At 41.8% G+C, this 14504-nt stretch overlaps 1 protein-coding gene across 1 annotated transcript; it reads right to left on the bottom strand.

Moving 5' to 3' along the window:
* Window positions 1-223: 223 nt before the first annotated feature.
* LOC133424948 (ribosome biogenesis protein SLX9 homolog) lies at window positions 224-14066 on the bottom strand. Its single transcript, XM_061715547.1, has 6 exons — window positions 13830-14066; window positions 12484-12637; window positions 9165-9233; window positions 5856-6030; window positions 3976-4041; window positions 224-2694 (listed from the first exon to the last, which is right to left on the bottom strand). The coding sequence occupies exons 1-6, from the start codon at window positions 14043-14045 to the stop codon at window positions 2568-2570; spliced, it is 807 nt and encodes a 268-aa protein (XP_061571531.1). The 5' UTR covers window positions 14046-14066; the 3' UTR covers window positions 224-2567.
* Between the last annotated feature and the right edge of the window lie 438 nt (window positions 14067-14504).

Raw genomic sequence — 14504 nt, 5'->3', positions numbered from 1 at the left:
GCGCATGCGTGGCTCCGTCCCGCGGGTCCGGTCCTGATGCAGGTGATGCTGATGATACAGGTGATGCTCTCAGCTCCACTGAGCAGCAACAGCTGTCCTCTGACTGGACATTCATTTCATTCATTGATAAAATAAACAACAAATATTTAATATAAACACAAACGTTCCTACATTGTGAATGAAAGGGAGCAGAAAGAAGAAGAATCTAATTTAATCTGCCACTTTTTCCCAACAAATCAATTTACAAAGAACGTAAATAAAAAAAAACAACAAAGTAAACTAAAAACTAAAATAAAATATCTGCCAGCCGACACAGACACACACATTCTTTTTTAGTTCGAAGTTACAATTCAGTTAATCCCGTTCAACAACAACAAACAATGTTTCTACCTTTCATGACGATGGGTATGTCAAACGTAACTAACATATTTCATTATATTTACTTAACATTCTGGCTTTAATTGTTCTTTTCTGCGGCGGACGTGCTGATTGGACGGATGGAAGTTGGAATAAAACATGCAACAAGTTTTACGGGACATAAAGTACACAACATTATTAAAAGATAATTTAAAAGATAAATAATGAAACTTTAGATTTGTTCATTTTTATACTAGAATGGAAATGAGTTTATTTGCGCTGTAAAGTTCAATATTTTCATTTGGAAGTTAACCCTCTAAAGCCTGACAGATGAAATAACACAAAAACACAAAAAAAAATTAAAAAAATGTAAATTGAAGTGTTAATTATATATTATATATATATTGATATCATTTTAATACATTAGGGACATTTATTTTTTGGGTTTGTATGAAACTTTCTTAGAAATGTATCTGTCAAACATGAAACTGGATCTGTAGTGGTCTGTACCTTGTTCTTACTGAAGGTTTTTGACGGTTCAGCATCGTTTTCTGACATGAAATTACAAATATTTTCAGTATAAATGATGAATTTCAGAAACTGCAGCTTCTGTTTCTCTTCTTCTTGTTTTACGGCTCCTTTTAACCGAGAATGAAGCCGTTGTTCTTGTTCCACCTCCAGTTACATCATGTTCACGTGTAATTCAGTCATTAAATACTCGTTATTTTACCACAGAAATATCATTTTATTCCAGTAAATGTATTTGCGGCATCGAGGCCTAAAATCAACATTTATGGAAACATAATATTCATTTTAGTCGACTCACTGCTGCTAAATGCTGATTCAACTCCACGAAATACAAAATAACGACGTCCTGAAGCCACCAAATACTTCATAACAACAGCAGCTCATTTCAGTTCATTAAATATTATTCTGGGCCACAACTTCCCGACCAGAACCATCAGAAATGATTCACGGCTGCAGGATTCCAGGCCCGGTTCTGGTTTCAGCCCAAACCTGAAGTCTGGGCTCGTTTACTGGAACCAGCTGGTTCTGGTTCTGGTTCTGGTTCTGGTTCTGGTCCACCAAAGCTCCCTGTAGCTCCTATAATGTAATCATTTCTTCCTATAATGTAATAATTTCATCCTATAATGTAATAATTCCCTGAAAATGTAATAAAATTTGCACTTAACTCAATTGAAAATGTAATAAAATCCAATAATGTAATAACTTCCCCAATAATGTAATAAAATATCCTGACTGATATTGTAATAACATTTTTACCAATAATGTAAAACCTTATTACATTATTGGAATTGGATTGGATGGAATTTATTACATATTCAGGTGGGTCTTTTTTTTTTCTTCCAAAACTGATAATATAATACTTGACAGATAATGTAATATATATGTTCATTTTCAGTCCAGAGTTCTACAATTTGTGTTTTAAGTATCTAAGAATGTTTTATACGCTGGATTTGAAACACCAGAATGATTATTGGGTTAAATTACAGACTTTGACAACCATGTAATAAATTCCCAATAATGTAATAAGGTATTACATTATTGGTAAAAATGTTATTACAATATCCGTCAGGATATTTTATTACACTATCGGTGAAGTTATTACATTATTGGGTTTTATTACATTTTTGATTGAGTTAAGTGCAAATTTTATTACATTTTCAGGAAATTATTACATTATTGGATTTTATTACATTTATTAGGTAATTATTACATTATAGGGTGAAATTATTACATTATAGGGTGAAATTATGACATTATAGGGTGAAATTATTACATTATAGGGTGAAATTATTACATTATAGGGTTAATTTATTACATTATAGGAGCTAAACTCCCGGTTCTGCAGAGCTTAATGAGCGGTTGCTCTGATGACTTTAATCCGACACTCAGATCCATTATTGATGAGTCTTAATGGCGGAGGAAAGACGACCCGGGTCCATAGCAGCGGCCCGCCGGCTCAGCGGGACCAGAACCACAGGAAGGACCCGGTCAGAACCGGAACCACAGGAAGGACCCGGTGAGAACCGGCTCGTCTTACCTCCCCGGGCCAGGGCGGGACCAGAACCAGAGGAAGGGGGACGACGAGACCTGAAGGTTCGTTTATTATTCTGGATTTGAGCAGAAACAAGCAGCAAGTCCAAGAGTTCTGAGGTCCCGGACCCGGGTCCAGGTCCGACCCGGGTCTACCTGGGCCCCCCCTCCTCCTCTTCCTCCATCCTCCTCCTCAGCGTCTCCCCGATCAGAACCAGTGGGTCGGTCCTGCAGGACAGAGTCTTCACGGCCTCCTGGAACCGGCTGCACTCCGACTCCCTGGGGGACAGATTCAGATTCAGATTCAGATTCAGAAAAAAAGGCATCTTCACACTGTGTATAAGTACACAGTTAGAAAGTGCAAAAAAAAACACCTCAGCACAGAAAGCACATTCCACCAGGGAGATTGTGACCAGAGCGATCGGCCAAAAACCGCCCTGTCAAGGTCAGATTATAGAATCAACAATTATATTGAAAAGAAAACAGACAGACTCAGTAATTTTCCGTCTGGTTCATCAATGGCGACTCCAATCAGACGAATTTGGGATCAATTCCCGCCAAGCCGAGCTTCCAACTTCTCCAAGGTCTTCTCCATCTTGCCAATGAGCTCAAAGACGCCGCCAGCCTGCGATTCTAGGGCTGGGGATCCATTCAAATGTCAAGAATCGATTCGATTCAGATTCTTAAGATTCAGAATCGATTATCAAGATCTGATCCGATTGGATTCCGATATTGATGTGGGTTAGTGTTATTAAAACTGTTTTTTGAGCTGTTGCATGAATTATATGACTGTAGTTCTGCAACATATTAATACTAGTATTATATTGAGATTCAACAGTAAGTATTGCAGCTAATGATGCTGTAAGGACCAATCAGCTCCCAGAATGCTGATAGAACTGAAACAGAAACATCGTGGGTCAGAATTACCAAACAGATCCAGGGAGGAAACAGAGACGGAGGAAATCAGTTTTAGTTTTTCCACATTCCGTTTTTATTTGTTCCATTTTTGGTCTATTTTGGTTTTTAATTTTTGAGCATTTGGTTTTTAGCATTTTTTGCAAATGTAACCCCAAGACAGTATATAAAGTAATGAAATATAGACAATTTATGCAATTATAACCTAACACTTTAATGTTTTCATACCTTTAAACATATTTAAAGGCAAAAACATGACACCAGTTATTCTCCTGTCCAACAAAACATTCCTTTTTTGGGGATAAACAAAAAAATAACCAAAAGTTTTAATGTAATTATGAAAAAAAACAAATAAATAAATAAATAAATAAATAAATAAATTAATTAATTAATTAAAAAAAAAAAAAATTATCTTTAGACATATGAATCGATCTTTAGGAATTAATATGAGAATCGATTTAGAATTAGGAAATCGATTTTTTCAACACAGGCCTATGCGATTCTGTTCAAGAATCGCATCCAGCTTACGGCTTTGCTCCCCCAGCGTTGAGGTCTGAGTGTTAGTCGCAGAGCTGATCCCTGGGGGGGGGGGGACGGGTCATGGGGGGGGGGGGGGGGGGCAGATCAGAGGAGGGCGGTACTCACAAGAGCTGCTGCTTCTGGGAGCGTTTCATCTGGCTGAAGTCGGTGGGGGGGGGCTTCCTCTCCGGCCTGGGGGGACAAGAGACGTTAGCAGCAGTGGGGGTACCCGGGACCCCGGAGGACCCTGGTACCCTGATATGACCCTGGTACCCTGGTAACACTTGTTTCCACCAGCAGGGGGCGCCACGCTCGCACGCAAAACGAACGCACAAAAAATGCACGCTCGCACGCAAAACGCACGCCCGCACGAAAAAACGCACGCTCGCACGCAAAACGCACGCACGCAAAAACGCACGCCCGCCCGCACGCTCGCACGCAGAACGCACGCCCGCACGAAAAAACGCACACAAAACGCACGCACGCAAAAACGCACGCCCGCCCGCACGAAAAAACGCACGCTCGCACGCAAAACGCACGCCCGCCCGCACGAAAAAACGCACACAAAACGCACGCACGCAAAAACGCACGCCCGCCCGCACGAAAAAACGCACGCCCGCCCGCACGAAAAAACGCACGCTCGCACGCAAAACGCACGCCCGCCCGCACGAAAAAACGCACGCTCGCACGCAGAACGCACGCCCGCACGAAAAAACGCACACAAAACGCAAAACGCACGCCCGCCCGCACGAAAAAACGCACGCACGCACGCAAAAACGCACGCTCGCACGCAAAACGAACGCACGAAAAAACGCACGCTCGCACACAAAACGCACGCACGCAAAAACGCACGCCCGCCCGCACCAAAAAACGCACGCTCGCACGCAAAACGCACGCCCGCCCGCACGAAAAAACGCACGCTCGCACGCAAAAACGCACGCGCGCAAAAACGCACGCCCACCCGCACGAAAAAACGCACGCTCGCACGGAAAACGAACGCACGAAAAAACGCACGCCTGCCCGCACGAAAAAACGCACTGACCCTGGTACCCTGATACGACCCGGGAGGACCCTGGTACCCTGATATGACCCTGGTACCCTGGTAACACTTGTTTCCACCAGCAGGGGGCGCCACGCTCGCACGCAAAACGAACGCACAAAAAATGCACGCTCGCACGCAAAACGCACGCCCGCACGAAAAAACGCACGCTCGCACGCAAAACGCACGCACGCAAAAACGCACGCCCGCCCGCACGCTCGCACGCAGAACGCACGCCCGCACGAAAAAACGCACACAAAACGCACGCACGCAAAAACGCACGCCCGCCCGCACGAAAAAACGCACGCTCGCACGCAAAACGCACGCCCGCCCGCACGAAAAAACGCACACAAAACGCACGCACGCAAAAACGCACGCCCGCCCGCACGAAAAAACGCACGCCCGCCCGCACGAAAAAACGCACGCTCGCACGCAAAACGCACGCCCGCCCGCACGAAAAAACGCACGCTCGCACGCAGAACGCACGCCCGCACGAAAAAACGCACACAAAACGCAAAACGCACGCCCGCCCGCACGAAAAAACGCACGCAAAAACGCACGCTCGCACGCAAAACGAACGCACGAAAAAACGCACGCTCGCACACAAAACGCACGCACGCAAAAACGCACGCCCGCCCGCACCAAAAAACGCACGCTCGCACGCAAAACGCACGCCCGCCCGCACGAAAAAACGCACGCTCGCACGCAAAAACGCACGCGCGCAAAAACGCACGCCCACCCGCACGAAAAAACGCACGCTCGCACGGAAAACGAACGCACGAAAAAACGCACGCCTGCCCGCACGAAAAAACGCACTGACCCTGGTACCCTGATACGACCCGGGAGGACCCTGGTACCCTGATACGACCCGGGAGGACCCTGGTACCCTGATACGACCCGGGAGGACCCTGGTACCCTGATACGACCCTGGTACCCTGATACGACCCCGGAGGTACGGCGGACTTACACCCGGTCCTTGCGGCCCCTCCGGCGGGCCTTCTGGGCCCCCCCCGGGGCCCCCAGCAGCTGGCTCAGCTCTGGCAGGGCGTCGGCCAGCGGCTGCAGGTCTCCAACCACCGGCGTGGCCTGACGCCGCGCCGCCGCCGCCTGCTGCACCCGGGACTCCCGGATGGACGTCATCTCTGGGGGAGAGGGAGGTCAGACCAGGAACTACATTTAAGACTTTTTAAAACCATTTTAAAACTAAATTAAGACTAAAGAGGCATTTTGAACCCAAATATACTTGCTGCTGAGGTCCAGGTTGCCAGATCTGACAAGTTCAATCCTAAACGTGATGTAAAACCCACCAAAATAATGAAAAACCCGCCCAAATCAGACATTCTCTGTTAAAACTACGTAAAAAAATTATTAAATGAGTCATACATTTCAAGTTATAAGCAAATTAAGTAAAAAAAAGACAAAACTCCAAACAAAGACTACAATTAAATTGAGTAGATTAAAGCAAATAAAATATCAGTGAGTTTATTGTGTAAGTTTCTACTTTTTTGTTAATAATTTCTGCTAAATATTCAGTAAAAACCAGAAAAAGCTAATTTTATCAACCTGCCCAGTCCTAGATTTTTCAGCCCAATTACCGGTAGGCTGAAACCCGCCCAACCTGGCAACCCTGACTGAGGCGTCTAAAAACTGTAAACAGGTTTATTTCTCCTCAGAACGATGAAAATATACTTTTTCTTTTCAAAGTGTAAGAAAACTTTTTAATGATGACTGGATACATTCCTTCTAAAATTAAGATTCAAAAATTAAGACAAATTTAAAGGCCTTATTTTAGCTAAATGGAATTTAAGACTTTTTAAGGAACAGCGGCTGCCCTTTTTATTTATTTATTTATTTATTTTAATTTAACCTTTATTTAACCAGGTACGTCGATTGAGGACCTGCAGGTCTGGATCTGGACCCTAGTGCGTCCAGGACGGGGGTCGTCAACCCGCGGCTCTTTAGCGCCGCCCTAGTGGCTCCTGGAGCTTTTACAACAATGTTTTACCTTTTTTTTTCTTTTTTTTCTTCTTTTTCTCTTTTTTTCTTCCGTTTTCCTTTCCTTTTTAATCTCGAGATTTCGACTTTTTTTTCTCGACATTTCGACTTTTTTCTCGACATTTCCACTTTTTTCTCGACATTTCCACTTTTTTCTCGACATTTCCACTTTTTTTTCTCGACATTTCCACTTTTTTTCTCGACATTTCCACTTTTTTTCTCGACATTTCCACTTTTTTCTCGACATTTCGACTTTTTTTCTCGACATTTCGACTTTTTTTCTCGACATTTCGACTTTTTTTCTCGACATTTCCACTTTTTTTCTCGACATTTCCACTTTTTTCTCGACATTTCGACTTTTTTTCTCGACATTTCGACTTTTTTTCTCGACATTTCGACTTTTTTTCTCGACATTTCCACTTTTTTTCTCGACATTTCCACTTTTTCTCTCGACATTTCGACTTTTTCTCTCGACATTTCGACTTTTTTTCCCCACATTTCCACTTTTTTTCTCGACATTTCCACTTTTTTCTCGACATTTCCACTTTTTTCTCGACATTTCCACTTTTTTTCTCGACATTTCCACTTTTTTTCTCGACATTTCCACTTTTTTTCTCGACATTTCCACTTTTTTCTCGACATTTCGACTTTTTTTCTCGACATTTCGACTTTTTTTCTCGACATTTCCACTTTTTTTCTCGACATTTCGACTTTTTTTCTCGACATTTCGACTTTTTTTCTCGACATTTCGACTTTTTCTCTCGACATTTAGACTTTTTCTCTCGACATTTCGACTTTTTTTCCCCACATTTCCACTTTTTTTCTCGACATTTCCACTTTTTTCTCGAAATTAATCAACATTAATCTCGACATTTTTACTTTATTCTCGAGATTTTGACTTTTTTCTCAGCATTTCGACTCTGGTTCTAACTAATATAGAAACATGCAGCATGTGTTTCTTTATTCTAATTCTGATACCAGACTTTTCATTTTTTGCGGCTCCAGACATATTTGTTTTTTGTGTTTTTGGTCCAATATGGATCTAAAACATTTAGTGTTGCCGACTCCTGGTCCAGGATAACCACCCAGTGAACGTCCAGGAAGTGAGACGTTGGTCTAATCCAGCTCTAATTCAGCTCTGATCCCGGTCCGGTTCCAGGTCCGGTTCCTCGGTGGAGCCGGTCTCGGGTTCCAGCACCATTAGCACCTAATTATCCTCCCGGCGGCGGCTCCAGTTACCGGGCATTGATTGGCTCAGCAGACGGATAACGTTACACTGACGCCAAATTACCGGAGAGGATGGAGCAGTTATAATTACAGACCGGAGGGGGTTAGACCGACCCACCCTGGACCCACGGACCTGCAGAATCCTGCAGCCTCCAGACCAGAGGATGGAGCAGTTATAATTATAGACCGGGGGGGGACCAGATCACCCCGGACCCACGGACCTGCAGAACCCTGCAGAATCCTGCAGCCTCCAGACCAGATGATGGAAATAAGTAGAACTTAAAAGGAAGAGAGATCTTTAAAAAAATAAATAAATTCAGGACCAACTTAATGGAACGTTGTGTTTCTGTAAAAGTATCAGTTTATGGAACAATCTGGATACAGAAGCCAAAGAATGCAAATCAAACATTACATTTAAAAGAATAATAAAAGCCAGTTTGATGAAGAAATATCATGATAATTGTTAAGTTAGGTGGGTTTTATTTTTTCTCTCTCTTTTTATCACCATTGTCATATTTTTTATTCTTTGAATCAAAAACAGAATACGACTATCTGTGTTTGACAACAGCTATTTTGTGTTATTTTATAACTTTGTTGTAGTTTTTTTTTTTAAATTACATTTATTGGAAAGTTTGTAATTAGTTTTTTTTTATTACGTTTATTGGAAAGTTTTTTTATTGCCTAATTTATTTTTGTTTTTTTAATTACATTTGTTGGAAAGTGTATTTTTTTTAAATTGCGTAGTTTGTATCTTTTTTAAATTACGTTTATTGGAAAGTGTTTTTTTTTTTTTTTTTTTTTTTTTTTTAAATTGCGTAATTTGTAATTTCTTTTCTTTTTTAAATTACGTTCATTGGAAAGTGTGTGTGTTTTGTTTTTTTTTTTTTTTTTTTTTTTTTTTTTTAAATTGCATAATTTGTTGGGGTTTTTTTTTTTTATTACGTTTACGGTCCTCTACAGACCACTAGGGTCCAGACCCTGACACCTGAACCTGAACCTGAACCCCCCGGGTCTGTAGGAGCACGTTCCTGTCAGAGACCAGTGTTGAACTCACTCTTCATCCAGATCTGTCTCTTCTCACTCAGCTTCACCCGCTTGGTCTTCAGTTTCCTCTGGTCCGGACCTGCAGAGAGAGTTTCTGTCAGAACGTTGGACTGAACGCTACGTTTTTACACATAAAGAACTAGAACTTGTTCATTCTGCAGAGCAGGAACTGGAACCTGAACTGTTCAGATTATGGGAGTTTCAGCTTCACTGTTTACGTCCAATTATTACGGAATACATGTCACCACATTTAAAATACTGGACGAGGCGAGCATGCATTGCACACTAGCATAGCAACGGGCACCGTCTCCATGGCAACGGCGGCCCGAGCCCGGTGCATCTTTACATGACCAGTGAAGAGAGAGACGATGCAGACGGATGACAATTTGGAGAAAACAGTCAAAAAGTTGAGAAAAAAGTCAAAATTACGTGAGTAAAGTTGAAATGTTGAGGAAAAAAGGCAAAATTTAAACTTTATTCTCGACATTTCGACTTTTTTCTCGACATTCCAACTTTTTTCTTGAAGTGCACAATAAAAAAAAATTAAAAAATAATAATAATAATAACTTTCTGAAGGAGGTAAAAGATAATGTTGACTATTTCTAGTCAAAAAAATGTCATACTTAAAACAAGACTCATCGCTGGAAAAAACAACAATTTTCACCAGTTTCAAGTAGATTTTCACTTGAAATAAGTAGAAAAATCTGTTGTTCCACTGGCAGATTTTTCTACTTATTTCAAGTGAAAATCTACTTGAAACTGGTGAAAATTGTTGTTTTTTCCAGCGATGAGTCTTGTTTTAAATGTAATGAGATTTTTTTGACTAAAAATTTGACATTTTAACTAGAAATAAGACAAATATTCTTTCTTAAGATTTGGAGTTTTTGCAGTGCAGCGACACATTCAAGTCATTCCAGAGTTTTGGATCTAAATGTAACATTAAATTGATGACCACATGTTGGACAGAAGGGTAAATAAAAATTGCCACTGTGTCTAGTTGAATTAAAATCAGATAAAAAAGTACAAATGTGCTGGAAGTGACAGGAAGATGTTGTTTTCTGTTATCAGCTCTGATCAGCTGGTTTCGTGGTGTTTGCAGGAAGAGAACAGCAGATCTGCTGCTGACTGGACATGAGGGGGGGGGACAGATATCTGATCTGTCCTGGGGGGTTAGTGGTGATGGAGGGGGTTAGTTTAGTGGACGGGGTCCCAGGGGCGGCATCGTCTTCCCGCTGACACTCACAGGAAATGGAGATGTGATTACGGAGCTGCAGCTCCAGCACCAACACATGAAATTATTCACTTCACTCTTCATTTCTGCTCCTGACACCGTGAAACTGAGCTGCCGTCTCCGTCCCGTCCTCCGGGACCGGCTGCTGGTCCGTCTGGGGTGGGGGTCGGCAACCCGCGGCTCTGGAGCCGCATGCGGCTCTTTAGCGCCGCCCTAGTGGCTCCTGGAGCTTTTTCAAAAATGTTTGACCTTTTTTTTTCCTTTTTCTCCCTTTTTTTCTTTTTTTTCCCTTTTCTTTTTTCCTTTTTCTTCTTTTTTTCCTTTTTTTCTTCCTTTTTCCTTTCCTTTTTAATCTCAACATTTCTTCGACATTTCAACTTTTTTCTCGACATTGTACTTCAACTTTAATCTTGAAATTTCCACTTTTTTCTCAAAGTGCATAAGGAAAATAAAAATCTTCCCCCAGTTCTAACTAATATAGAAACATGCAGCATGTGTTTCTTCATTCTAATTCTGATACAAGACTTTTCATTTTTTGCGGCTCCAGACATATTAGTTTTTTGTGTTTTTGGTCCAATATGGATCTAAAACATTTTGGGTTTAGACCGCTGGTCTAGGTTCTATTACAGGAATTACATACATAGTAAAGTCCACAGCATCTCAGTGTCAACGACGGTAGAACTATCAGATTCTGAACATAATTGTAGTAATAATTGAAGCCGCCCTTGACTGGTAGATATTTTAGATTTATCTTAAATCTGTCATAAACTGTAAGATACTGGAGCTGGACTGGTGGGACGGCGGAGGAACATTTCCTGTATTTTTAAATCCAAAACTACCGTATTTTCCACACTATAAGGTGCTCTAAATATCTGGTAAATACCGTCCTATAGCAGCTGGGGTTGAGTTCCGTATCTACCTGATGGAGCTGCTACTGGAAATGCTACAAAATCGTACAGCGAATGAGAAGAAGAAGAAAGAGAGAAGAAAAGTAGCGTATGTCAAACTTTATTAACTAAATAAAAACCAGCTTTTGCTCCATCTCGTTAAAGTCTCCATTATGCGAGTCAGCGTCGCTGCTGTTGTCTTGAACGTCTGTGACGATTCCTGATGGTTTTAGCGCCGTTACTTCGGCGTAGGGCTGGGCTATATATGGAGATTTTAATATATATCGATATATTTTCAAACGCGATATGGTACGAGACAATATCCTTTATATTGATTATTAAAAAATAAATAAATAAATTTTTTTTTTTTTTTTTTATGATTTTGATATAGCTTATTTTGTGACAAATTGACTTGAATGTTTTATTTGAGATTTGCACAAATGTTTTGTTATTTGCACAACTGTCCACCTCAGTGGAAAAGTCTGCCTGTTACTGTCTACATTGTATTAATTACAGTGTATTTTAATTTAATTGTTATGCAGGAAAGGGATATTTGTTTTATTTTATTCAAGAAGCATTTTTATTTTATGTATGCAGGCAGTTTATTTTTATTTCATTTGTTTTATACATGTTGATATTGTGCAGACCTCTGTTAATAAAGGAACCTGTGTGACATTTGGCACGAGGCTTTGTATTAAAACTGACTGTTTTTTTAAGGGTTTGCTCAGAAAAAGATGAAGCTAACAGAGATGCTAACAGAGATGCTAACAGAGATGCTAACAGAGATGCTATGCTATAATGCTTTGGGGGAAACCCCAATTATGTCACAGAAAAAATATGGATATATATCAAGTATCAACATTCAGCTAGAAAATATGGAGAGATGACTTTTGGTCCATATCACCCAGCCCTACTTCGGCGACACAAACTACATTACCCACAATCCCCCTGACTACATTACCCACAATCCCCCTGACTACAGTAACAGAAATTACCGTAATGATCATATATAAGGCGCACTGCTGGTTTTTGAGAAAATTAAAGGCTTTTAGGTGTTTTAGCCTTATAGTGCAGAAAATACGGTACACAGATCTGAACCTGATCCTCCTACCTCTCCTGCTGGGAGATGTTTCTGTTGCCCGGTTACCGACCCGTCCCAGACCCGTCCCCGTCCCCGGGTCCCCCCGTCCTACCTCTCCTAACTTTCCTACCTCTCCTGGGGGACGGCGGCTCCTCTGCAGGTTCCTGGTGGATCAGTTTCTGGACCAGAACCTCCGGGAGGATCTTGGTACCGGAGAAGATCCTGGAGGGGAAGCCGCCCTGCAGGGCCTGGACGGTATCACAAGAACCCTGCCGGGCCTGGACCTGGACGGGTCAGGGGAACACAGCGGTTTAAAAGAGTTTTCAGACATTAAACCAGTCCGGGTCAGATCAAACATGGAGCAGATCCTGAACACGACCCTGGTTCTTCATCACTTTATCAGACTGTAAAAACCATTGATTCTTCTCTATATTCTGACGTCAGAACCTCCAGATGTTCTGAAGGAGGTTCCTCTCCTGCTCACTGGGTCAGAACTAGGGATGGGTGGTACGGACTAAAAAATTTATCACAATCATTTCTGGCATTTATCCCGATAAAAAAAAAATACCAATACAAAAACGTCATCAAGGGGAATTTATCCTTCTTTCTTTCTTTCTTTCTTTCTTTCTTTCTGGCTCATTTCCTTCCATCCTTCTGTCCGTTGCATTGCGTGGATTTAACACAGAACCATAAATCAGTTTTACCCAAAACGTCATCAACGTCAAACGTCTTTGGGTCAAAATGACCCAATTCTTCTCTCCTTCTTTCCTCCTGCTCTCTCCTTACTTCTTCCTTTCCCCTTTTCCTCTTTTTTACCCTCCTTTACTCCTTTTTCTTCCTACCTCCCTTTCGTCATCCGTTCCTTTATTACCTTCTTTGCTTTTCCTTCATTCTTTCCTAATTTTATCCATCCCTTCCATCTTTTCTCCCTTCCTTACTCCCTTTCCTACTTCCTTCCTTCCTTCATTCCTTCTTTTCTCCCTTCACCCTCCCTTGACCCAAAAACAGCACAAGGGTTAAGATCTAAACTTCAAACACTTTACTTTTCTACAAAGGTCAGTCGCCTTTTTTGCTTCAGGTTCTGTGTTGGAGAGACTGTAACAATTAATTCTTCCATAATTTCTTATAATTTATGTATATATACATATATACATAGGCTAGATGGATACATCTTACTTTATTGAGTAACTTATATTGATACCTAAAGTGAAATTCAAGGTCTCAGTAACATACAGACATCAAGATTCAAGGTGCAACATTTAAGATTCAAGAGAGGTTTATTGTAAATAAAGTTTCCATCTATGCGTTTATAGGAGCGGCTGATTTGACCACGCAAGTACAGCAATCAGTCAGTGTTGTTAAACAGCTCAATTTATGTTTACATTATTGATTAAATAACTATATTTCTCCATAATTAGAGATGTTTTCTAGGTGTTTAGGTGCTTTCAGAATAAGAGTCGTCAGTATCATCCAGACCTGTTGCGGCGGCTCCCCGGGACCCGGACCGGGACCAGGTCCCGACCTCCGGGGCTCCGGAGCGGGCGGCGGCTCCTGCAGCCGCGGCTCCCCGGCCAGAGCGCCCCCTGGGCGGCCACTCCCCGCCGCGGCGCCCCGGTCCCCGGCCGGAGGTCTCTGCAGCCTCACCGCCTCCTGGTGCAGCTTCTGGCGGACACGAGTGATCTTCCCCACCATGTTTACCTGAGCCACGTGGTTCCTGCAGTCACGTGGTTTATCACGTGGTTCCCCACCAGCGAGCACTACCGGAAATACCTGCACGTCCCTTCAAAATAAAAGCACCTCCGTCCGCCAGCAGCACTTTCTGTCTTTCAGAGATGATACTGGGAATGTATTGGAGTTTAACTTATTCACATATCCAACGAATATGAATCCTTTATTTTTATTACAGAAAAGAGCACTTAGAGTTATTTACAATATGTATTACAGAGAAAACACCAACAGATTATTTATTGAATCAAGATTAACTGAAACTCCATGATTTGGTTAAATTACAGACACTCACAATCATGTAACAGCTAAATGTAAAGTATTACCAGAAAACTTACAATACATGTTTATTTTGAGTTCAAATAATGTAGATAGTCGTAGAAAATTTAATTTTAAACATTTATTTGCCCGAACAACTTTAAAGCG

Source organism: Cololabis saira, chromosome 24 (genome assembly GCF_033807715.1).
Source record: "Cololabis saira isolate AMF1-May2022 chromosome 24, fColSai1.1, whole genome shotgun sequence".
NCBI lineage: Eukaryota > Metazoa > Chordata > Actinopteri > Beloniformes > Belonidae > Cololabis > Cololabis saira.
Note: the sequence above shows the minus strand (reverse complement) of the source record. Positions and strands in the feature narration are given on the sequence as shown.

Excerpts from the sequence above, each read along its gene's own strand:
- LOC133424948 (XM_061715547.1), bottom strand. The coding sequence starts at position 14,045 with ATGGTGGGGAAGATCACTCGTGTCCGCCAGAAGCTGCACCAGGAGGCG. Across the intron at positions 9,234-12,483 it reads GCCGCCGTCCCCCAGGAGAG|GTCCGGACCAGAGGAAACTG; the intron begins GTAGGAAAGTTA and ends CTCTCTCTGCAG. Across the intron at positions 6,031-9,164 it reads GAGACAGATCTGGATGAAGA|AGATGACGTCCATCCGGGAG; the intron begins GTGAGTTCAACA and ends CCTCTCCCCCAG.